At 42.9% G+C, this 26,330-nt stretch overlaps 1 protein-coding gene across 8 annotated transcripts in view; it reads left to right on the top strand.

Annotated features, from left to right (window-relative positions):
• Window positions 1-26,330, top strand: part of PLCB1 (phospholipase C beta 1) — a 771,739-nt gene that overhangs the window by 510,931 nt on the left and 234,478 nt on the right. For all 8 annotated transcript variants that reach the window (XM_075925687.1, XM_075925686.1, XM_075925693.1 and 5 more), the window contains 2 exons: window positions 5,957-6,114; window positions 12,359-12,441. In XM_075925687.1, the coding sequence (XP_075781802.1) occupies window positions 5,957-6,114; window positions 12,359-12,441 (241 nt within the window). The remainder of the gene's footprint in view (window positions 1-5,956; window positions 6,115-12,358; window positions 12,442-26,330) is intronic.

Below are 26,330 nucleotides of genomic sequence, written 5' to 3'. Positions count from 1 at the left end.
TAACTGCACCTCTTGCCCAGTAAGGTACAAGATTCACTTTGTTTCTCCGCACAGCCTTTATACTGCAACATCCAGAATTTACAATGCCCACCACAGCGTGGTTCATTGACTCTTTGAGGACACTTTTTAGGAAAAGCGAAGGGTGTGTTATTTCATGAGGTGCCCACTTGAGAAATGCATTTCAGTGAGGAAAAGAAGTTCCCGTGCTCGTCTAGGAACTGTGGGTCACATCCCCACACTGCCACAGACTTGCTGTATGACCATGGGAAGTCGCTAAGCCTCTCTGGGCATCAGGCCCCCTTCTGTACAATAGGGACAGTTGCACTGCTCTAGTTCTCAGGAGAGTTTTGTGAGGAAAGACGTGTTCAGTGTAGTGAGGTGCTAAGATGTTATGGTAATGAGGGCCATAGAAACACCTCAAAAATATTTGAGGGGTGATCTGACACCATTTGGAGCCATACTAGCTATGGTTAGGGTTACACAGGCTTTATGTTCTCTGATCGCCAGCTGTTGTTAGAAATTCCATTATGCCCCAATGCAGTATCACACTGCTACTCTGTAGGGGGTCTTCCACTATCTTTTGAAGAATCAAGGAGGAGTTCTGTGGTACCTTGAAGACTAATACATTTATTTCTTCATCATCTTTAAAGGGTAAACACCACATCAGCAGATGCATGGAGACTCCCACGAAAGCCGATGCCCAAATAAATCTGATAATGTTTAAGGTGCCTGTAAAGGAGTCTATTGGGGGCCCCGATGGCACCCCTAGCTCTCCATCCCCAGTCCCATGCTCCCGTCATCTGATGAATCACCGTCCGGCATCCCAGTCAGTTTCACTATCGGCCCAGGAGGCCTCTTCATGGTCGGAGGCCGCCTGACTCTCCGTAGCAGGGAGAGAGGGGTCCGGGCCCGCCCCTTCTCACGGACCCCAGCCCAGAGCCCTAAGGACTCAGACGCTTGCGTCGTCTGGTCCGGCTGGTGGGGCGTCTGCCGTAACGCGCCAGCCCGTAGGCTCCCTCTGCCCGCCCTGGGCTACTTCCTCTCCCCGCCGGTCCACTACGTCCGCACTGGCGGCTTACCTCCTTGGCTTGAGTCCCATCTGCTGTGCTGCGTTGCGGGAGGGCTCTCTCCGAGCTCCCCCCCCCCACCGGCGCTGCTCGGGGGTTTAAATCCCCGCGCCGCTAGCCGCTGGAGGGGGCCCATGAGTGGGCCCGCTTCCGGCTGGGCAGCAAGGCTGCGTGGTGACGTTGCCCCCGTGGTGACGTCACCCGGGATCCCCGGCTGGCCTGGGTGCCTCGCCGCGGTGGCTGCCCAGGAGCATCCGGCACACTGCCGGCCAACGAGCGCTGGGGCCGCTCGGCCCGCCGATCACGGAGCAGCCGGCTCCGTAGCGCCCGGCTTCTGCCCGAGCACCGCCACGTACGCGGCCTCCATGGGGACCGGAGTGCGAGGCGTCTCTGTCCCATCACAGTGCCATAGGACTCCTGATTGTTTTTGCAGATTCAGACTAACATGGTTAGGTCAAATTGGCCAGTCTGCATGACTAGTTACTGGTCTAGATCAACCATCGTTCTGGTGTAGCAAAGTAATTCTTACATTCTTACTGCAAACATAAAATGCCCTCTTCTTGGCCCTCCTGTTCCTTCACTTGTCATGCCAAGTCTATACTAGACCAGGAGGGTCAGTTTAAGGTTCGCAGCTCCACCTACGTAAATGACATATCTGGAGTCAATGTACCATAGGCCGAGCATGGTGCCATCTTCACAGTGGAAGGTCAATGGGAGCAAATGCTCTTTGTTTCTTTCAATCATTGAAATTCAGACTTGAAGTTACCTCTTTGGCAATCAGGCAATTCCATATCAGATCTGATGCAGGATTTTTTACACGACAGATTTTTAAATTACCACTATATAATAGAAAGAATAACGAGCTAACAAACCTGGCATTATAGCATAGCTATCACAGTGATAAGCTGTGGTTTAAGGGTACACACAACAGGCCATGTGCTAGAAAAAATGCATCTATTACATGTTTTTCACACACAGAAGGGGCTGTGCACACAAGGGTACTCAACCAATTTTAACAATCTAGATCTGAGTAAAAATGTCTGCTAATTATGTTGTTTGCAAGAAGAAGGGGTAATTGTAAGTGCAGAGATACGGAGACAGTAGACCAGCCTCCTTGACAGCCAAGACAGTTGTGATGAACATGCAGCTAACACATTGGACTCAAAATCAATGGGCTTTCCCTGTGCAGGTTTGAGTCGTGCTCACCGTGAGGTGCTGCTATTGACTGAGAGTTTTCTTTTAAAAATGTATGCTCTAGAACATGGGTTCCCAAACTGTGGGGGCATGAAGAAATTCCAGGGGGGGCTCTAGGTGACCCAGCTTCCTCTCTCCCACTATCAGTCTACCCCCTAAGTTTCGCTGCTATTTTTGTTTTTCGGCCTTGGTCAGTTTATTTTTTATTTATTTTTTTTTGCTCAACAAGTTTTGCTGCTATTAGGAGGTGGGGGAGGACGTGAGGGTTTCTCAAAAATCAAAAAGGGGGTGTGATGCCGTAAAGTTTGGGAACCACTGCTCTAGGATATGTAGCCCCTCCTGTTCACTAGCCCCGTATGAGATTATTCAGCAGAGGAGAACCCTTGTGACCTTTTTGCACAACTTCTAGGCCTGAGGCTCCTTGGTGTGCTCTGCATTGTGGGTCAGTGAGTGCGCACCTCAGGCCGGGCCCACTCAAACAACCACCGGGAACAGGCTTTACTCTGTAAAGAACACAGAACAGGATTCCAGTTCAGCATCCTCTTCTCTGCACACAGCCTACGTGCTCCCAGCTCAGTCCTTGCTGAGACCTTGCTGGGAGAGCAGAGGGCACATCCTGGCAGGAACCAGGAAGTTCTCGCAACATGCCACAGTTTATAGTCCACAGCTTGTAGTTCCCAGGACTGCTCCTGTAGCACACTGGGCCTCAGGCTACCGATTTATTTTGGGGGAGACACATGGCCTGTGCTACACAGGAAGAACACTAGGTTTGGTCAAAAATAGGCTCCCCCTTATTCGTACAATTCAGTGAGGATTAGAGGACTAGGGTATGTCTAGACTACGTGCCTCTGCCGACAGAGTCACGTAAAATAGGCTACCTAACATAGTCAATGAAGCCAGGATATAAATATCGCCAGCTTCATTAAAATAAAAATGGCCACCGCGCTGTGCCGGCTCAGCTGATCATCGGCACAGCGCATGAGTCAAGACGCGGATCGGTCGACAAGGGAAATCCTTTTTCGACCACTTCCTTATGCCTCGTGAAAACAGACACTTGGGATGCCGACACGAAATCTGTGCCTTGCTGCAAACAAATAGGTGCTTGTGCAACGGGGGCATCCTGCGGGGTGGGGATGAACAATAGTGTACCCCAGACAGTGAGATTGTAGGCACAGGTGTGTTTGCAAGCAAGATTACCCTACTTGTGCATCCGTCTGCTTCTGAAAACGTATGGTACAGAATCAAAGGCGAAAACACTGACGGGAAACTGGAAGGAGATATGAAATGGGGCGGGGGATAACAGTGAGGCAGGGAGAAAGAGTTGAAAGGAGCCAGGTTCCTGTAAACACCAACAGATACATTAAACATATGGAAATGGGGAAAAATGCTCAGACTTCAATAGGAACAGAACACCTTTGAAAATTCAGTCCTTAGATCTCTATCCCAGGCTCCATCCGTAAATAAACATTTTCAAAGAGGAGGCACAGATGTAGGAACCAAAGGTGCAGAGGGTGCTGCAGCACTGCTCAGTTTTTGTACAGGATCCCAGCTGCCACTCCTCACTCAGGACCCAGCGCTTCCAACCCAGCAACCAGGATGCCACTTCTACTCTGCACCTACGGTCCCAGCTGCCGCTGGATCCCCGCCTGGAGCTCTGTTTTCAGCTCCATATGCAGGAGTCCATCTGCTGCTGAACCCGCATCTATGGGCTCAGCTTCTGGCTGCTGCTGGTCCTGCACCCAGGGCTCTGTTGGGGGCCCAACGCTTGGAGATAGTAAGCAGAGTTTTAGCCGTGGCCCCCTTACTCCTCTGTGTCTCCCCAAGGCATAACCCCACTCCTGGCTCCAACTCTGGTATTTGGGGAGCATGCTTGGGTGTAAGAGGGGTGAGGACCACTAGTTTTCAGCCACCGCACTGTAAACATTATTCCAGCAACACCCAGAGGAGGGCTTTTCATTACTTAAAGAAAAAAGAGTGGAGAAAATAGAGAGTGGACATTTAAATTGAGGGGAGCCACCAGAGGAGTTGAGCTTCCAACAAAGAACTTTCCCACAGAAAGGCCATAAAAATGGCAAATCAGAAGTACATTCATCGACAGGCACATTATCATTCTTTCTGACCTACTTCTATCAACCCTCTTATCATAGTATATCTGAACACCTCACAGTGTTTAATATGTTTATTTTCACAACAACCCCAAGGCTACGTCTACACGGCGGCAGTTTTTCAGAAGAGGAAACGCAAATGGAGCGCTCATTTGCAAATCTTGCGCTCTCATTTGCATATTCTCTTCCGATCCGTTTTGCGGAAGACGTTTTTGCGCTAGAAAGCCCTGTGTAAACGGGGCCATTTGTCAGCAAAACCCCATTTTGCACACGATCCTGTAGACCTCATTTTTTGAGGAATAAGGGCTCTTGCACAAAACGGGTTTTTTCCCAACAAATGGCCCCATCTACACAGGCTTTTTAACGCAAAAACCTCTTCCGCAAAAAGGATCGGAAGAGGATATGCAAACGAGAGTGCAAGATTTGGAAACGAGCGCTCTATTTGCATTTCCTCTTCTGAAAAACTGCCTCCGTGTAGACATATCCCAAGAGGTAAGAAAACACTTATCCCCATTTTACAAACGGGAAAATTGTGTGTAAAGGAATTAAATGACTTTCCCATGGGAACCGAGGAAATCTGTGGCATTAAATCCAGGTTACTCCAATTTGCGTCTGGCATACTACTCATGGGACCATTCTTCCATTATCTTTAGTCTTCTACCACAGGACCTTTGCAGTGCCATTATGGATCTGAACCTGATGTAAAAGTAGGTGTTTCCAGAGCTGGAAGCCAAGAATCTTTCATAAACACAAAAAAATGGTTTAAATAAGAGAGGAAAAATCTGCTAGTCTCCATGATTGGGAAAAAGCTCTTTTTTTTAAAAAAAATTCAATACGTCAGTATTGCAAACAGGTAATATGAATAGATTTTTTGCATCTCAGGAAGTTTAACTACCCAAATAACCAATCTGATTAATATGGTAAGTATTGATTTGGGAGCTAATGCTGAGCCATTAGTGACTAGACAGCTGTTGGTTTTCTCCGGCACTAAACTGTATTGTGAGTTATGACAAAAAGAGGTCCGCTTGCTCCAGTTTTGTGGAGTAGCCTCGGCATCTTGTGTTGCTTGTTCAAAATGTAACACGTGCTTCAGAACTGAGACTACAGAAACTTTATGTGGAATTCAGGCTAACTTGGGGATCTTTTTACTTTTGAAGACAAGGTTCACAAGGAACTTTTCAAAACCTTTTTTCCATGAAGTCTTGCATTAATCATAAAAAAATCTCGCCAATGTCAAAGATGCACGTTTATTAGTCATTTTAAACATGCAAACATGTGAAATACAGGAGACTGGTGTGTCAGTCTGTTCAGGGCTTGATTCTGGGCTCTTGGTGACTTTGAAACAGGGTAACTCTGTGGCCTTCAGTGGAGTTAGTCCTGATTTACAGTGTTGTAAATAAAGACAGAATCTGGACTGTGTCGTCGTCTTGTATTAAGTCATTTTCATTTAGATCCCATGCTCTATCGATGTCTTTGACAGCTTGCCTGTCACCAGAGGGTAAATGATGTTGTTAGCACTCATTATTATTAGATTACCCTAGCAGCCCAGAATGAATCCCCTTGTTCCATGTCCTTGTTATGTTGTTGCAGCTGGACAGCTGGCTGGGAGCTCCTCAGTAGAGATGTATCGCCAAGTGCTCTTGTCAGGCTGCCGCTGTGTGGAGCTGGACTGTTGGAAGGGGCGAACGGCAGAAGAAGAGCCAGTCATTACACATGGATTCACCATGACCACTGAAATATCCTTCAAGGTACGATGAGGCAACACAGTGTCACTTTATCTTGGGGAGGGAGGGGGATTCTTGCATGTACAATGTGTCCCCGCATATGGCAGACTTAAACGCCTTCATACAGTGAAGGTAGAAGGAATGAGAAATGGAGAGGCAAAGAGATGTTTTCAGAGGAGCGCTGAAAATAAAGGGAGAGCCATTGAGACTGAGAGACTCGGGGAGGAGGTTTCAGTAGTCCAGACTGCAAGAAGAAAATCACGAGTGTAGAGATACCACATCAAGGCCAGAAAAGAGGCCAGCTCTAGATGATAGAAAGAGCAGCCAGTCATATTTTATACGCAGGTTTTATAGACAAAGGAGACATGGGTGAATGGAGTCTTGAGCTGAATGTGGAGCCAGTGGAATTGGCTATGGATAGAGGGTTTTGTGAGCACTGTTCTTTGTATAGGTGAGAAAACAGACAGGGGAATCCTGCACAGACGGGAGTGGGTAGAGCTGGAACTGAAGCCATGACAAAATGAGCCCAAACAAGGCTGCATCGATACTTAACCCCCCTTTTGCACAAAAAGGAGCCGTCTACACAGCTCTTTTTCGTGCAAAAACCTCTTGCACAAAAGGGATCCGAAGAGGACATGCAAATGAGAGTGCGACATATGCAAATGAGTGCTCCATTTGCATTTCCTCTTGCGGAAGAGGCTTGTAGTATAGACACAGCCCAAGAGAAGAAGGCTTGGATGAGAATTTTGACAGAGAAAGGGGCAAAGCTCCAACTCTCCCCCTCCCTGCCAAGTGTGCTGACATGTGTTTTCCCTCCTTTTGCTGGTTCCTCATTCCTCTTCCCCGGCAGTTCTGACTATCAGCACTAACACCACGGAAAGGCCCGGAGGGAGAACTGCTGTGTAGCATTCCCTGAGGGACAAAGGAAGCAAAAGGGCAGACAGATAGTGGCAAAGGACCTCTTCCCCTCTGGGCATTCAAAAGCTGCCAGACGCCTGGCACATTCAGTGACACTTGAGATGCTATTCCCATGATTCTCCAGAACAGTTTGGTTTCCACAGCCTGGGACTCAGCGGGTTACTGGGGAGAGAGCGGGAAACGAAAGCACAGGAGCTGCGAAAGCAGCAAGAGAATAACTGTGAATCAGTGACGGAGGAAGCTGTACGTTCCAAGAAGCAGAGTGACAGTAGACTGCCTCTCCAGGGGGTGAGATAGGAACAGTGTCAAGGGGACCTGAGCATTTGTCACAATGAATCAAAAAGTTAGCCGTCATGTGCTGGACCTTCTCATGAAGATAAATCTGGTAGTTGGGGATAGGAGCTGAAGTGTAGAAAGAATGAGGGAGAGAGAAAGAGAGGGAGAGAGAGATTATTTCTAGGCTTCTGAACTTCATCTGTGTTTGGTCATCAATAGCGAATGTTAGTCCACAGCAGTAATGTGATATTGCCCATAATGCTCTCTTCTTTTCCGTTGACAATATATATTGGATCTGAAGCTCTGGTGCCGTGCCTCTAGCACTAAATGTTAGATAGTGGTGACAGTACATTATCTAAAATGCTAGGTAGGAGCAGCCTTCTAAAAACAGAGAGAAATGCCTTCTAAAAACAGGAAGTCCCCAGCTTGCGAATAGGTTGTGTTACAAACCGTCCTTTGGAAGACGATTCTTTGGAACTCGGAATGCATTCTCCCATAGAAACAATGTTATAAATGGTGGCAGCGGCGGATTTAGGGCAGGGCGAGCGGGCAGGCTGTCCCAGGCCCTGCACTTCCCGAGGCCCCACACATGCGCCGTGGCGCCACGGAGCATGCGCCGTGTCAAAGGGGGGGCCCCATGAAATTTTGCTGCCCGGGGCCCCGCAGCACTCTCATCCGCCCCGAATGGTGGTTCCCAGGCTAGCCCACAGAAGCCTATTTAACCCATAATGCAGGTGAAATATTGTATATTTGCAGTGATATACAGGAGAAATAGGTTTTTGTTTAACGTTGAATTCTGGTGCTCAAAGAAAGGCAGGTTTAATTAGAGGATGGGGAGGAACTAGGTGGAGCTTCTGAAGGGGACATCTGAGCAACCCCCTGTTGTGCCCCTCCCTCCCCCCGCGGGCTGGCTTGTGTAGCCAGCCTCATCCCTGTGAGCTCTGCGCTGGCTCCTGCTTCCAGCTCCCATTCACCAGGAGGCAGTGAGCTGTGTGAATGCAGCCAGAGGACGCTGGAGGAGCAGGGGACCGTCCTGCAGCTGGCAGCTGGAGGGAAGCGGCTGCCTACGCGACCGCCCCTTGCTCCTCCGGAGTCCTCCAGCCATCGCTTGCACTGCTCTCCACCGCCTGTGCCTCTTGCCCACTCCCCAAGGCTGCAGGTGAGCTTTTTGTTTGTTTGTCGGATGTTTGTAACTCAGTGAGGGCCTCTGCCTTTTTTTCTATGGAAATGTATTTCTAGGCTTATTAATATGCAGAAGACGTTTGGGAAAATATCTCCTTCTATGGAGTATTTTTTTAGTACAGGAAATAGGCTTGGCCATTTTCAGTTACCGATTTTGTGTCCATCATTTTCACTGTGAGGCACAAGCGTTTTCTTGTCTTGACAGTCATTCACTTAAAAAATAAATAAGTAACAGAACCACCAACTAGCTACATTTCACTTGAACTGCACCACGTCTGTTTGTTTGGGGTTTTTTTTTCTTTCGTTTTCTCTAACTACGAGGATAGATTTAGTCACGGGAAATTGCAAAATATAGCCTCTGGTGCCATCATTACTAACCTTCCCATTTCACAGTTGAGAAATTAATTGATGCAGGTGTGCATAGAATTTGGTTTCTGAAATCTGTTTAATAAAATAAGATGGTTTTCAATTTCTCCTCAGACATGTACTAAAGTATAATGCAAAATCTGTCTGATTCTTTAAAGCATACACAAGAATTGGACACAAGAGATTTCAGGACCAAGTTCATGTCTTACTAATGTCTGAAGTGGTAGGAAGAACAATTTTAGTATAATCAAAGCCTTTTATTCACCCCAGTGCAAACGTCCTTTTGCATTTATTTATTTCTTGCCACTTCTCTTTACATCTCTAACGTGTATGCCGGCTGACGTAGAATGAGCAAAGTGGTAGGGACATAACACATCCAAGGTATGTGAACAACTTCTGAACAATCATTGGCTCTGGCTATTGGATGGGAAGTCATTGATCCGTTCGTGGTTTTGGTGTGACTGTCACAGGCAATGCTGTTTGCTCAGCCTGTCAATTTTCACTGACATCGGTAGATTTTCTGAAGGGTAGAGATGAAAAGTAATATGAACTTCCCATGAAACAGCTTCATGTGTTGGCTCTTTATTTCCTCTCATGACTCGGAGCAATGTGTGAGGCTTCTGTGTGCTGCAGTTTAGGAGCCGCTGCCAGTGTGTGACCTTATAAGAAAACCAACCAGATTCCTCTTGTCAAAGTCAGGAATTGCTTTCTAGATGTACACATTTTGTGTGTGTACATTGGAGAATCATTTCGAGTAAGTTGTGCTCCTGCTGCAACAAAACCTGGATCTGAGCATGACTTTGACACTGACCAAAGCAAATCTGTCTATAAATGAAGATGCAGAAAGCCCAGAATCTACAAAGGGGGCCATCAATTCATTAACCCCCATGTTTGAACCTCAATATTTACAGATTCAGCCAATCCCAGCCCTTTCAAGCTGACTTTTTCCCTGCTTCATTTTCTCCTCCTGTAGTCAGTATTTTCATCCCATCTTAGGAGTTGCCGTGACAGCCGAGAAAGTAGTTTCATATGACTATACACAACTAGTCCACAAGTGGCGCAAAGCTCTCTTTCCAAATACACAATGGAGTGCTTAGCTTTTGTACTGTGCTCTCCCTGCCCATGCACAATTCCTACGGCTAGCTGCACTCTTTGAGGATCTGAGAAGATAATTTTGCTTTTGACTAGCAGATGTCTAAAGTGTAATACATGCTGTACCCTTCACCCAGACGTGAGCATGGGGGTCTCTTAGAAAGAGCATTCCATAAATACTACTCGGCCCAAGTCTAATACAAAATAAGAAATAGATTTATGCTATAGGGTTGGTGGCTTGCAGCTTGATTATTTTTATTATGTGTGCAGGTGCTCTTGCAGTCTGGGTGTGCAAGTGATGGTGTCTAAAGGGAAGGAAAAAGTAGAGCTAATAAATCTTAGAAACCTCTTTATTTAAAAAAAGAGCTAAACTAATCTGTATGTAGATCATATTGGACGGGATTTTCCAAAGACCTAATGACTAGATGTACAAGCCATGTTGGCTTTCCAAAGGGACTTAGATGCCTAAATCACCTAGTCACTAATAAAAAAATCCCACCCAGTGTCACAAATGTAAAGACTTTGATATTTTGTGATTTACCTGGGCTAGACGCAAGTTTCAACTAGACAAAATATTTTGCACTGTCCAATCATATGCAGTGTCTACTGCTAGGTGTAATGGGTCAAGAGATACCCGACCCATTTATTTATTGATTTTACTTCTGTAAAGTAACTTATAACTAGAAATCTATGGCTAGATACAGACAGACTCAGTCTACATTTGGGAAAAGAAAAAAACAAATGGCTTTTGAAGTTGCTTAGAGGTAAAGAATGAGAAATAATCTTGGTAGAAATAGGTTAATAATCTGAGTTTTGGGAAGGTAGTTAAGTGTGTAAACTTGCTATTTATTATATGGGGAGTGTGTGTGTCTGTGTACATATGTACATAGTTACATAGTTATATACTCAGTTCTTCCATTGACTTCAGCTGGGGGTCTGCTCCATACAGTATAGATTTAATTTGATGTCTCTATAGAGACATGAACAATATAAATATTATATTCGCAATGTTGTCAACTCTTCCTGTATTTGGTGTTTTTTCTTAAAACCCTAGACCCTGGAGTTGTGTGAATGCACTGGACTCTCAGCTTTCATTAAAATACAATTAATTTCTAACCCTCATGGTTGTCAAGATGAGCTGGGAAGGAGCTTTCTAAGGGTGCGTCTCCACACCAGAAGCTTTATTTCGGAATAACGGCCGTTATTAGGAAGTAACAATGAGAGCATCTACACAGCAATACCATTATTTCTAAATAAATTCAAAATAGCAGACGGCTTATTCCAACTTCTGTAAACCTCATTACACAAGGAATAATGCTGCTATTTCGAAATAACTCCTCCACAAGGCCATTCAAAATAATTACTCCCCAGTGCCTCCCGGGGCTCAAATCAAGATAGCACATCTACATTAGGAGAGCCTGCCTCAGACTAATTTTGAGGCTTCCCTGTAGTGTAGACATGATAGTTCGAAATATGCTATTTTGGAGTATTTCTTCTGGAATAGCTTATTTCAAAATCAACATGCATTCTAGATGTACCCAAAAAGTTCAGAATCCATAAGGCAAATCAAAAAACTCCCAATAAACAACCCTCATTATTTTGATTCTACTTTATGATTTTTGGTACTTGAGTCGTGATTGTTTTTATCACTGTATTGTTATAACAGCCTTTCAATGCTAAAACAAGTTCATATGGAAGCAGATTTGTATTCCAAGAAGGAAATATGAATTATTTCTAACAATAAGTGTATTGATATAAGATAAAATGGGTATGTAGCTAAAATTAATGTCTAAAGTAATTCCCAAAATGAATAGAAGAACTACTGCCATCTTCAGTCAACGCTGAAAGGCAGCCTTTACAAATGGTTCCATTTCTGACTCATATGTTTTATAGATTATTACACCCTGTCTTTTTTATATTGTACCTTGAAGGGACTTCCCACATCAAACAGGAGAGGACTGGAAATTTGTGCATAAGAGTAAATAAGGATTTTATTAAATAAAGAAAAAGAAAAGGAAGAAACAAGAAAAGAGAAAAAGAAAGATATTGCTTAGAAAGATAGGCATGTCAAAGAAAACATTATTATTTTAATTATTCAAAATAAACCATGACAGGTTTAGCTTTAGGCATGGAATCATGACTGGCAAAAAGTTTTACAATAAACTATCAGTTCAATCACAGAGAGGCATAAAAATGCCTGAGATGAGATAACACTTTAAGCTTACAATCATTTGGAGATTAGATTGTAGAACAGACTCCAAAATCATAGCCAGAGCTTTTCAGGTTGTTCACAATAAAAAATCTGGGCATGACTTTGGAAAGTACTGAGGTCTTTTGTATTTTCTTGGCAGCTAGGTAAGTTAGATCAGGAACCAAAATGTATCTCCTTTAGACGTGAGAGGTTTGTAACCAATGTGTGTCCTATTTTCTTTAGGAAGTAATAGAAGCTATTGCTGAGTGTGCATTTAAGACATCGCCTTTTCCAATCCTCCTTTCCTTTGAAAACCACGTGGATTCGTAAGTAATTACAGTATTACAATGTTTATTATACAATATTACAGTGTTTGAGATACAAGATTATTTAGCATTTTTGTTATCATAAATTATCATCGGTCATAATTACCCACATGTAAGCCCTTAAGGTACTTAAACATGTGCATAGCTTGAAATACTTGAGGAATCTGATTGATTTCAATGAGATTACTCACCTTCTTAAAGTAAGGCACGTACTAAAGTACCTCAGCGAGTCAGAACCTAGTTTGTGAAGGGAAATTTTTTTTAATAATTATTGGTTAAATTCTGTTACCTGCACTGAGACTGATTAGTATCTTTGGGTGTGTCTGTACAGCACCTGAAACTTGAAATAAGAGACGCAATTTGCGCTATGCAAATTGCGTAGCTTATCTCGAGTCTATTTCGAAATAGCTTATTTTGTCATTTGGCGCTGTCTATACAGCGCCAAATTTTGAAATAAAGCACTATTTCGAGTCATCTCTTACTCCTCGTAGAATGAGATTTACAGGGATGACGAAATAGCACATCCGCTATATTTCGAAATAGCGGACGCGTTCAAAAGATGTGGGGTAGCTATTTATCCCGAAATAGCATTGCAGTGTAGACATACTCTTTGTGTCCAAGTAGCCTCAGTGACTTTAATGGGCTTTCTCCTGGGGTGAGGCACTACTGCAGCAAGGTATGTGAAATTCCCATTGATAGCAAATATAACAAAAATGAAACAGCTTGAGAACATGCTCTGTAATCTGTTCTAATGTGCACAGCAATTTCCTTTAAGGTAGTGTAACCCACACACCTACTGGGTGTGGATCACTGTCCCATGTAGTGGCACTTAGACCATTTACATCAAGAGATAAGAGTGAGTGAGCTCTACAGCCATATGTGAGAGCCAGCTGGCTTCATAGCTCAAGTTGTAGAAGCACATGCGATGAAATCCCGGGTTTGGGTCTGCCTGAAGACAGTTACAGTTGTAGATCTGTAAATGAGACTGGAAAGTTGTCCTCGGGAGGAGAGAGAATGTGAGTGTATGAATCCTGGAGCTATTCAGAAATTTTTCAAGAAAACCTTTTTTTCTGGCAAAAAATGAGATCTGTCAAAAACCAAAACTTTTTTTGCAAGAAAGGGCTAGTTTTGACAAATTTCCTGATTTAAAAATCTTTTGGGAAACAAGCCTTGAAATTGTTGAAACATCTCATTTTGACATTTTCGACACGAGAAGTTCTCATTGTTTGGTTTGGAACAACTTTTCATTTAGAAATATAGGTAATAATAATTTTGAATTTAAAAAGTTGAATGCAAAACAAAATATTTTGATTGACTGGAAATAATTTTTTTTTCTCATATTGGGGCGGGCAAAATGTTCAAGAGTTTGACATTCTGTGCCAATTTGATTGGGAAAAAATTTGAAAAGTTTTCTGTGAAAGAAAATCATTATCCACTAACCCCAACCTCTAAAATATATTTTGTTAGTCATGGAGTCAGGAAGGAATTTGAGACTCCCACTTTTTGTCCTATTGGACAAAGATAAAATGAAAAAGGGATGGATTTGGTTACCAGTGGATACTAATGCACTGTGCACACTGAGGGTACGTCTGCACAGAGGCGCTATTTCAGGATAGCATCCGTTTTCCGGAAATAGCATTCTGCGCGTCTTAACAGCACATCCATTATTTTGAAATACATTTGAAATAACAGGCTTCTTATTCCGTCTTCCTGTAAACCTTGTTGCACGAGGGCTAAGGAAGACTCCAGAATAGCGATTTATTTTTAAATTAGTGCTGTGTGTAGACAGCACCAAATTTCAAAATAAGCTATTTCGAAATAAGCTACGCAATTTGTGTAGCTCAAATTGCATAGCTTTTTTGAGGTATGTGCTACTGTGTAGACATACTCTGACCAATTCACAGAGCAAAATTTCTTTAGGAAGTAATAGAAGCTATAATAACTAGCTATCATCCCTCCCTTTGAGCAGAATCTAAGATTCCGTTGTCTTATAGTGAACTAGAATGTCTCTGCATCATAGCAAAACAGACCTCCCACCAGATCACATACGTCCCATTTCATTTGCAGTTGACTCATACAACATTAAAACTATGCTGACTGTCAAACAATCTTGCTGCCGTTCCCACTCCATTTTCATCCCTTTATATCAATCCCTCTTTTCACTGGAGAAAGAAATCAGGAACCCTGGAGGATCAGAAGTTTGAAATGTTCATATAGGACCAAATTCAAAGGGTGGTTAATTGTAGTAAAGTGCATGGAAGTGAATCTGAGTGTGTCCCATTCACACTCCGAGTCTGGAGAAATGTCCTGTTGAGGGGTTGACCTACTTTATCATACAGCTATTAGTTTCTTTCACTGATAAACCCCCTTCTTCTGGCCCCATTGTAAATTGCTCCGGCTGACACTCAATTAGACTCTTTACACCTACCCACTAATGTATAACTTACATCACTTTACACATCACATTTGAATCTGACCCATTGTCTCTAAGGCCATGTCTACACTACAGATAAGATCGAAGCAGCTGCAGTCAATCTTCCTGGTTCAAATTAGGAGGGCTAATGAAGACACACTAATTTGAAGTGAGAGGGTGCTCCTGTTGATGCCGGTAATCCTGCTTCTACGAGGAGAAAGGGAAGTCGAAGGGAGAGTGTGTTCCCTTCGACTTCCTGCAGTGTGGACAGTGCAAAAATTCAAGTGAAGGTACTTTAACTTCAGCTATACAATTAACCTAGCTGAAGTTGTATACAGGCAGTCCCCGGGTTACATGGATCCAACTTACATTGGATCCCTACTTACAAATGGGGTGAGGCAACCCCGCACTAGCTGCTTCCCTCCAGCAGACCAGGGAGACGTGAAGCTAGCGCCCCCCCAACAGACCAGGGAGACGCGGAGCGGCTTTTCTCAGCAGACACCTCAGCTTGAGAATAAAGGACTGAGGGAAGTGAGGTGTGGGAGAATAAAACTGAGCTCTGGAGAAATGTTTGGCTAGAGTTTCCCCTACAATATGTACCAGTTCCGACTTACATACAAATTCAACTTAAGAACATACCTACAGTCCCTATCTTGTACGTAACCCGAGGACTGCCTGTATCTTAATTTGAATTTATCCTCTACTGTAGACCAGGCCTAAGGAATATGCTGTGAAATTTCAGGAAAAAGAATAATCAAGAGCAGAGTTATCTCTGTGTTACCCCAGTTTTATGCTAATGTTATGCTATAGAAATCAATGACATTATACCATCATAAAGCTGCAGTAACAGAGTGATGAATCAGACCCTTGCTATACTATCTGCAGTGCTCTTTCATGTGTGATAATGACAATAACAAGTTATTAACAAAGGATATTTGGAAAAGTCATATCAAATGGGTTTTATGTGGCTTGAAGATTGATTAACTATTGGTATTTGTTGTTGTTAATGTTCTGCTTCAATAAATTATCTCATTTAATGTGTGCAGCTTCTAATTTTGCACTGGCCAAGTACCATTTCCAGTTATTTGACTGAATATTACAATTAGACTTTCATTTCTTCACAAATTGCTGGGGAATATGGCAGTTAGTCATGCCAGCCAGAGAATCCCTCACCTAATTTCATGGAGTGCTTCTTCTGCCTTTCCATTCGGATGGAACATTATTTTCCTTCTAGATTTTTTTTATGATCACTCACACCTGTAGGCTAGTTCATAATGCTAAGCACTTTAACAACTTCCAGTTCTGGAAAATTTGTGTAAATCCTGGTCTCATGGATGGCAACTCCCAGTTGTGTCTATGGGGCCAGAATTTTCCCTATAGTTCTCAGCTATTGGATTTGTCTTCATTAAAATTTTTCAGAAAAGTTCTGGTGGCATCAAAGTCAATGGGAATTTTACCATTGACTTCAGCTGGTATGTGGCTTTGCCCTGCTTGCTTTGGTCATGTCGTTGTTTTAGTGAGGTGAATATTTGTTATTATGTTTTGATATTTTTCCCAGAAGGACTTAAAGCTCATGGGCTATGTCTAGATTGCATCCCTTTTTTGTAAAAGGGATGCAAATTAGATGTATCGCAATTGCTAATGAAGCGGGGATTTAAAACTCCCCCGCTTCATTAGCATAAAAACGGCTGCCGCTTTTTTTCGGCTCGGAGCTTTGCCGGAAAAAAGCGCCAGTCTAGACGCTGATCTTTCGGAAAATAAAGCCTTTTCCAAAAGATCCCTTATCCCTCTTAAAATAAGTGATAAGGGATCTTTTGGAAAAGGCTTTATTTTCCAAAAGATCTGCATCTAGACTGGCGCTTTTTTCCGGCAAAGCTCCGAGCTGAAAAAAAGCAGCAGCCGTTTTTTATGCTAATGAAGCGGGGGAGTTTTAAATCCCTGCTTCATTAGCAATTGCGATATGTCTAATTTGCATCCCTTTTACGAAAAAGGGATGCAATCTAGACATAGCCATTGAGTTTGATAGCATGTGAATTAGCACCTGTTTTCCTTACCACTGCTCCAACATGTGGTACCCAGTGAGTCGTTTTCAGCTAGGACCTCCCTCTTGGTCCATACATCTAGACTACATCTCAGTCTTGCTGATTCTTTGTGCATAACATTTCTAAGACACAGCTTTTCTTTTTTATTGAGGCAGCTAAAACGCTTACCCAAGTTCCAGTCCTCTCATGTCTCAGTTACTGCAACAACCTTCTTTCTGGGCTTGGCAGTCAGAGTGCTGCTACTAAGTCATGTGTTATGTTCCTCCTCCGGCCCCACCTTCTCTCTCACATCAAACATAAGTTGCTTGTATTCCCTTTCAAAGCCCATCATGGTCAGTCCCACCCTGGCTATCATCCCTCTTTCACTGTCAATCTGTCAAAGATTGCCTCTGATTGACACAAGATACAAATCTGCATTGCCCATTTGTTAAATTTTCAAACACGTGTCTTCATTCCTCCCCTGACTTTCTGTATTAACCTGTTGTGTTTTGTCGTATATTGTAAGTTCTTTGGGGGAAGCAATTGTTTTTTTTCTGTTTGTACAGCACCTAGCACAGTGGATAATCTGCTATATATTTTAGAGAGTTTGTCTGTTTGTCTGTTTGATCAAGAACTCCTCCTAGATGGTACTCAAAGCAACGGTAAGGCCTGGTTGTGCCAGGAAAATGGGATGTGCCTGGAATGGGATTGCTTCTCATTAAACCAAACAGAAAGGAGACAGCATCACCTAATCAAGTATAGTCCTCAACTTTGACATAACTGAGTGAATATTGAAACAGATTGAACCAAGATGAGCCAGAAAATAGGATGAACCTGGAATAGGATTGCTTCTCAGTAAACCTTACAGAAAAGAGATAAAATGGAGAAATTTGAAGTAGTGCTATGTTTTGGCACAGCTAAATTAATGGTCAAGGTTTGAAAACTAGAAGACGGTGTTATTAGAAACCAAATTGACTCTAGTCCTTTTTTGTTAAAATATTGTGAATTATAAGAGTTTATAGGAATGAAGAAAAAATACACCTGATGGAATTCCCGTTTTAAAAAGTACTAGAAAAATAAAATGGATACATTTTAACAATCCCTTTTTAAAGAAATCCAAAATAAAAATTAATTTCATAAAAATAAAACCGGTATTTTGAAAAAGACAGTCCTTTCAATAAGGCATGTACATTTTCCTATTATTTTTAAAAAAACTTAATTGAGTTAAGGACACAAGCAAGTCCAAGTAAATCTGCTAGTCCTAGATAAGCATTTTTTTAGGCATGGCTCCAGAGATGACCCTGGAAATTACAGGCTGGCAAGCCTAACTTCAATACCAGGATGAAACAATAGTAAAAAACAGAATTATCATACACAAAGATGGTGTTGGGGAAGAGTCAACAGGGCTTTGTAATGGAAATTATGCCTCACCAATCTACCAGAATTCTTTGAGGAGGTCAATAAGCATGTGGATAAGGGGGATCCGATGGATATAGTTTACACTTGGGAGTTATTTTTAAATAAGCCCCCTTATTTCGAAATAATAAACTGTGTCCACACTACCAACCCCATTATTTTGAAATAATGGGCTGATTATTCCAAAATTTGTACTCCTGCTTTTTTTGGGAAATAAGCTTATTTTGAAATAGTTATTTCAGGAATTATTTCAAATTTAGTCATTTCAAAATAATTTCCCTAAGAGTTTTAGAAAACCCTTGACAAGATTCTTCACCAAAGGCTCTTAAGCAAAGCAAGCAGTCATGGGATAAGATAAAAGGTCTCTCATGGAACACTAACTGGTTAAAAGACAAGAACCAATGGGTAGGAATAAATGGCCAGTTTTCAGAATGAAAATTCTGTTTTTAGAGTAGCCGGATCCCCCAGAGATTTGTTCTGTGACTGATACTGTTCAACATATACAGAAATGGTCTGGAAAATGGGGTAAACAGTGAGGTGGCAGTGTTTGAAGATTACACAATATGTACTAAAGATAGTGAAGTCCAAAGCAGACTGTGAAGAGTTACCAAGGGATCTCACAAAACTGCTTGAATAGACAAGAATATGGCAGATGAATCCAATGCTGACAAACGAAATGTAATGTGCATTGAAAAACATAGTAGACATCTAATGATGCTGGGTAAATGAGCTGTTATCTTTGGGCCATAGTGAATAATTCTCTGAAAATATCCACTCAATGTACAATGGCAGTTAAAAAAGCTAACAGGATGTTAGGAGCCATTAGGAAAGGGGTAGAAAATTAGTAATCATCATAATGCTGCTCTATAAATCCATCAAACGCCCACTCCTTGAATCCTGCATGCAGTTTTGGTTGCTCTGTCTCTAAGATGTATTAGAATTGGAAAGGGTACAGAGAAGGGCAACCAAAATGATGGTACAGAACAGCTTCCATAATAAGGAGAGATTTTAAAAGATTGAGACTATTCCTCTTTGAAGAGCTGACCAAGGGGGGATGTGATAAAGGAAGCTCTTCTTCATGCAGAGCACCGCCAACTGTGTCACTCATTGCCGGAGACACATAAAAGTACAGTATAACTGATCTCAAAACGTATTAGATAAGTTCATGGAGCATAAGTACAAGAAGCGCAGGGATGCAACTCCATATTCTGAGTGTTCCTAAGCATCTGACTGCCAGATTCTGGGACAAAACCACAGGGCATGGATCAGTCAGTAATTGCCTGCTCTGTTCACTCCCTCTGAAACATCTGGCATATGGACCATTGGTCTGACCCAGGATTGCCATTCTTAGGTTCTTTTGTAATGGGGGACCAGGACTCCTTGGCTCTGATGATAATAATAATAATTAATAAAAAAAATGAATGTCATTCATGGCTCCGGAAGGCATCCAGGGTTGTGTGTATGTTTTACAGTATATAAGATCATTATAATTTCAAGATAAATCATCATTAGGGTTGCCAGATATTTTCACCAAAAATCCTGAACATAGTGGGGGAAAAATTGGTTGAGCCAAAAAACAAAAAAAATGAGGGACCAAAGTAGTTCAGCAAAAAAAAAAAAAAAACCCGCTCCTCCCGCCCCCACCAAACGTGGCAGGGGAAGAATGTCCCTGCGGGTCTTCCAGCCAAGAAAAACAGAAAATACCAGACATTTTACATGTAAAATGTCTAGTATTTTCTATTTTTTTTTACTGGACAGATGCCACGAATACCAGACTGAGAGAAAACCGGACACCTGGCAACCCTAATCATCATTCTGAAATGAATATTGAGGTCAAAATCAGCAATACTGAAGAAAAAACAAAGGTCCCTAAGCAATGGACCCACAAAATAAGCGAGAAAACATTTATAACCTTGAAAACTTTGGAAAGGCTTCAAAAAGGTATTGGGGTTTGAAATGAGATTAATATAAGGTATCTATAAATCTGCAGGCAGACACTTCTATAATTAGAAACATACTCATGACCTAGCAGCTAAAAGGTTAAGTACCCATTGGACAGTGTCCCGCTAAGATCAATTTTAAGATTAAAATTGAATTAAAGGCAAACTCACATTGCCATTTTCTGGGTAGAATTCATATTACAAATATTAAGAGATGTCACACTCCATGGCATAGCTCGTGGCTTTGAGTGCTAACCTCCAGGCAAATATCCCACGTGGTGGTGTGTTCTAAAATTAAGTGGCACAAAGCCAGTAACAAATGTGAACTCCTCGATTGCTACAGCAGTCTCACTGTGGAGTCACAGAACATCTCCTTTGAGTCCCTTGTCTAGCCTGCTGCTCAAACTGGACTTTGTGGTACACGGTCACTTACACCAAAACCCCCACCACATTCAGGTTGCTTCCAGACCCAAGAGACCGGTCACTTACCTCAGATTAATTGGTCCCCGAGATCTTAGTCCAAAGACAGCACTTGTAGCCAATCCTATAATAAACTACCTAAAAGATTATTAACTAGGAATAAGAAATAAGAATTATTTTCCGGTTAAAGCAAGTAAACATATACACACAAATGAGTGACCATCTAAATCAAGGGTTGACAATAAGCAGCCCACAGGTCGGACGTGGCTTTGCAGGGTTAGCCCATGGCAGGCCAGCGAACACTTGATGTACTTGTGTCTCTGCAGGTACAGTCACTCACAACTCCTCTTGGCTGCAGAACACTGTTCCTGGCCAATGGAAGCTGAAGAAAGATGTGTCCGGTTCTGTGCCACTTCCACAGTTCCCATTGGCCAGGAGGGGCGATCCAGAGCCAATGGGAGCTGAAAGCTGCTGTACCTGCAGACAAGAAAATAAATAAAACGTCCGGCGGCCCACCAGGGCTAACCCTGTTAAACCATGTCCAGCCTCTGAGCTGCATATTGCCAACTCCTTATCTAAATCCTAAGAGGAATGGACCTGTAGTGATCTGTCAATTCAAAGTGTCTTTTGGGGGTAAACCCAGGGACCACCCCAGGAGATATTTGCCTCAGTTTAGCATCTCTGGCCTCATGAGAGTTTGAACAGCAAAGAGTGAGTTGGAAACGTTTCCTGTGATTTTGGTATACTTCCTTAATTCACCTTCCTAGTCTACAGGAAGAGCTTCCTTGCGCGTAGCATTTCCAGGGTATGATATGGCCATTCACCAGTCCTTTGAATGGTGATATTCCTTGATGGCCCATCTGATTTTGATAATCCTGTTCCATGAGCAGGAAGGAGAGAAGGAAGATTCCCAGGCCTGGGCTCACGAGTTCTGAGCAAACTTTTTCAGTGTTATAAAGCAAAACCTACAGATTTTCTTGTTGCAACATTACAAGTGAAATGAATGCATGCAGCAACTTGCAAGCACCTCATAGGTTCAAAACACTGCATACATTCTTATAAAACTAATACCTCTTGTGAACAAAACAAACATAGAGGTCAACTAGTCTGGTACTTTGAGTTTGTTAGTACTTAGTGAACATCTGCAGTCTTGGCAAGAGCTGGTGCCTGAATCACAATAGTGTTTTTTAGCAAGGTTTTCTTGTCTGGAGCCTCTTTATAATCTTTTTAGACTGTAGGCTCTTCTGGGAAAGGACGGTGACTCAATTCATGTCTGATACAGCATTAAGCACACTATCAATAAGTCATAAATAATAGGCTATTTATATGTAATGCGTAGGGGTGTGTCTAGACAGCAGTGAGTTTTCTGCATCTTGACAGCGCGCCCATCATTTCGAACTATCTTTCGAAATAACGGGCATGCTATTCCGACGTCCATGTCCTTGTCCTTCAAGCTAAGGGTGCAGTGTAGACACAACCTAGGAGACCCAATTATAGACTAGTATTGCATTTTGCTAGGTGTTGTATATACACAAAAACCAAACAAATGGTTCTTGTATCAAACATTCCACAGTCTAAAGAAAGGTACAAATATCAGTTTGTGTATCTCCAGCTTGACACATATCGAATATGTCTGAGCAGCGATATTATGTTCCTTCTTAGGCTTGTAAATCTATTCCTTTGCCCTTGCACATTTTGGGGTTTCTCTGCTTCCCATACTGCTGGTACAATTCTGTAGAATACAGATTATTACTGTATGGCTCAGTATGTTATCAAATATTAGTTCTTCACCCAGTGAGAACTGATAGGGTCAGATATTTTATGTATGCCTCTACATATGATGTATTGAAGATACAAGTTGAACCTCTCTAGTCCAGAACTCTCTGGTCCAGAAACATCCATCATCCAGCATGATTTTAACTAGCCGGATGTCCACTTTTTATGGGTGTGGCCAAGTTTCCCATGGTCCCATAAAGTCTATTTACAGCCAGCAGTCCTAGCTCTCAGTGCTCTGTGCTGTTATTTAGCTCTAATTTACTTCTAATGTCCTCTAAGTGCCCAGTCAGCAGTGGAAGTGTTGGTAATGCTGCTAAACAATATTGACTTCCTGTAGTCTGGAAAATTCTCTCGTTCAGAATTGGTCTGGTCCTGAACTAAAGAGGTTGAACCTGTAATTGCAAAGCCAAGTATGATGTATCCAATTAGTCATTCTTTTTTTAAAAAAAAAAGTCCTCTCTGATTTCCATAAGATTGCTATATAAAGTTAGATGGTACAGTTTCTTTCTAATACGACTTCTAGCAAGGAAAACCTACATTCTCTCTGAAGTGCTATAAGATTTCACTGTTGTGTAGGAGTGAAACTCTCACTACCTCCAGACATCTGGGGTGGTTTTCATGGATGTGCCCTTTTAAAATCTAATCTTATGCATGTTGCTAAGTTTTAGATAAATGTGGGGCTTGGTTTAAAGGACCCAGACTTTGAACATCAAGGTCCGTATGAGTGCAGCTCCATTAAAAATGCATAGTAGTTGAGAAAATTAAGAGGAACTTGCCTGTAATAATTTCCCCACGGAGGCAGAAGTTATAAAAAAATCCCCACCCAGCCAACCACCCACTTTCCACAGAGAGCTAAGGTTGCTTTTTACACCACGCTTGTTTTATTTGCATGAAAAGAATCTGCCAGTTAGATAAGGACTACAACATTCTACCTTGCATTCCCCGCCAGCCTTTTTCTTGGGGGTTCTGTTCTGTTTGATTCCTACTCAGACCCATGGACAGAGGGGGAAAAGAGGGCAAATGTCCTATGGCCCAGCAATTCAAAAGGATAGCAGCTAGAGCCCCAGACCCTTTTAATCACTGCTGGAGCCCCACATGACATGCTCTGGGCAGAGCTGAGGGCTGCCTGGGGGAGGTTAGCCCCAGTCCTGCCCCTTCCTCTCAAGACCCTATCCCTTCCAGGGGTATGCAGCCAGAGCAGCCATCCCCACCTTGCCCAGAGACCCAGTATTGCTGTTGTCCCCCTCCCCCGTCCCAGTTCCTACTCATCTTCCTCATCTTATTGCCCAAGGCTGAATTTCTAAGTGGCTTGCATAACTGACTACATTTAAAAGAGAGTGTTGATAAAATACTGAACGGATATAAAACGAAGCAGTTTCAAACCTGTCCTGGCTTTGGAGAATCATTTAAAATCTACAACCGTATGTTGTACCGTGCAAAGCTGAGGTTGCGACCGTTTTAACCAGTGGTTGCTAAAGGTGGAATCCCTCCAAATGGGAGCACCACGGAACTTTGGGAAATTCAGATCCCAAGTTAAATGCTTGATCCCATCTCGGATTGACTCACTGCGACACCAGCTTTCTTTCCATAACCATGTGTATTGCTGGAACACAATGAATAATTAGTAATTATAACAAGAGGGCAAGCAGGGTAGCAGAATAGGGTGTTCAGTAATGGGAATAGTTTATATTGCTTAACTGTGAGTTTATCCTAATACTTTTGGCTAGATTCTCATTACACAAAGGCTCTTCCAACTGCCCTGGTAGTACAGTGGAACTTCTAACTAGATACTTTAGTTTATTTCTGTTTGTAAAAGGTTAGTTGAGCAGGAGATTAAAATTCTTCCTGGCGGTTGTTCTTCCAACAAAAGCTGAGTGGGACTTTTTTTGATGAATAGTTTTTCCTCAAAATTCGAACTATTCATGAAACAAGGTGGTGTTCAATGAATTTTCTAACTTAAAAAAAATGTTGGGGAAGAAGAGATTTAACTTCAGTATTTTGACACTCAAAAATCCTGTTTTCCTGTTCAAAATTATGGTAAACAAAGGGTTTAGAAAAAGAAAAATTTCAAAATTGAAAAGGAAATGTTTCAAAATTACGAAAACAAAATGTTTCAATGACCAAAACTGAATTTTGGGGTGTCGCCTTTTTTTTTTTTTTTTTGGTTTATGAATATTTTCAAGATTTTAACTGTTTTCCCCAATTTGAGATGTGCCGCCCCCCAAAAGAACACCCAATACTGAAAACCAGTTATGGGAATGAGAGAATTCTTTCCCACCTCACTTGAATTGCAACATCCTGGAAGGAGATATAATTGCAACAGAAGGGTTTCCAACTGCTGCAATATACAGGACTATAACTTTGCCAGAAAAAAAACTTAGGACCTCACCTCTTTGATGTTCATTTATATAGATACATTCTGATGTGACTAATAGGTGCAACTATAGCTGCTTGGCGTGCCCATATGTTGACTGTAGTCTGTGAATAGAAATGGCTTTTGGTTTGATTTCCCCAGTGAAACACACCTGGAGATGAACAGTTTTATCCTGTCCATGCGGTTATAAAAAATGGCAGTTACTATAGGCCGCATGCTAAGGCTTTGCAAGTGGCATAGCTATGTGTTATACGCTATCTGTGGTCTTAAAACTCGCATCACAATGATATGGCGACTTTATTTCACTCTTGGCTTGCACTTTGGGCAGACACACAGCCTGCTCAGTTTGACGTATCCCTAGTGGACGCCATGAAAACTACCAAAGTAATTGACAAGATGATATAGATATAGAGAAGCATCTGGTGAGGGGAAATCTCAACAATGTTCCACCCTACAGACTAAAATAATCATCCAGCTACTTGCTCCAGGAGCTTGTTCAAAGGCCAGGTCTACATTGATGAACACTATAGCTATACTAGCATAGATCTCCTATACCAAGGAACTGTGCTTATGCCCATTTCCCAAACACAATGGGCTTGGCTACACTACAGAGAAGATCAACCCTCCAGAAGTCGATTTTCTAGAGTTTGATTGATCAGGTCTGGTGTAGACCCCCAAATGGAATGCTGAGGGCAGCCTTTGCTGGCATCCTGTACTCCTCATTCTGTATGCTCCCAAAAGCATCCCACAGTGTAGACCAGGGGTCGGCAACATCCAGCATGTGTGCCATAAGTGGCACAATTTTCAGTGGTACATGCGATGAACCAGCTCCCCCTTGCTCCCTCCTACCCGCAACAGGGAAGCCTGTGCTGGTGATCCAGCATCATGCCCCCCACAAGATTGGAGCCAGCACTGGCTTCCTCTGGGGGGGGAGGTCGAGGGGGAGCCCATTCATTGTGTGTGCCCCACAGACTTGAGACTGAGCTCGGGGTAGGGGAGGGGGGGGAAGAGTCGCCTCTACTTGCGGAAGTGGAAACTATGGACATCAGCTGAGTCGCCCCTCGTGGCAATTTGGCCCTGTCACTCTCTCCACTTGGGGCGGTGACTGCACGACACATTCCTGGCTCCGTCACAGCCCACGGGATGGGAGCCAACAGCAGTCAGTGGGGGGGCAGGGGAGGGAAGAAGGAGGCGTGCATGTACGTGTGCACTGAAGGCCAAAGTCTGGCAGCTCAGTCTGGCCTGGGAAGCCCTGCGACGCGCGTGCGCGCTGCTCCTCCCCTCCCCACAGAAAAAGCTGCAGCGGATCCCAGGGCAGGAGGGTTACATCTTGGCCCACCACTTAGGAAAGGTTGCCGACCCCTGGTGAAGACACTGCAGCAGCTTGGCTTAAGGTAAGCCAGATCCAGCTATGCATTTTGCGTGGCTGGATGGCGTACCTTAAGCTGACTTGCCTGATCTAGTGTAGACCAGGCCCATGTAAACTATATAAACCTAAGCATCATTGTGCCATTATGATGGTGCTGATA

Source organism: Pelodiscus sinensis, chromosome 3 (genome assembly GCF_049634645.1).
Source record: "Pelodiscus sinensis isolate JC-2024 chromosome 3, ASM4963464v1, whole genome shotgun sequence".
NCBI classification, from domain to species: Eukaryota; Metazoa; Chordata; order Testudines; family Trionychidae; genus Pelodiscus; species Pelodiscus sinensis.
The sequence above is the reverse complement of the archived record's forward strand: the minus strand, read 5'-3'. Positions and strand labels throughout refer to the sequence as shown.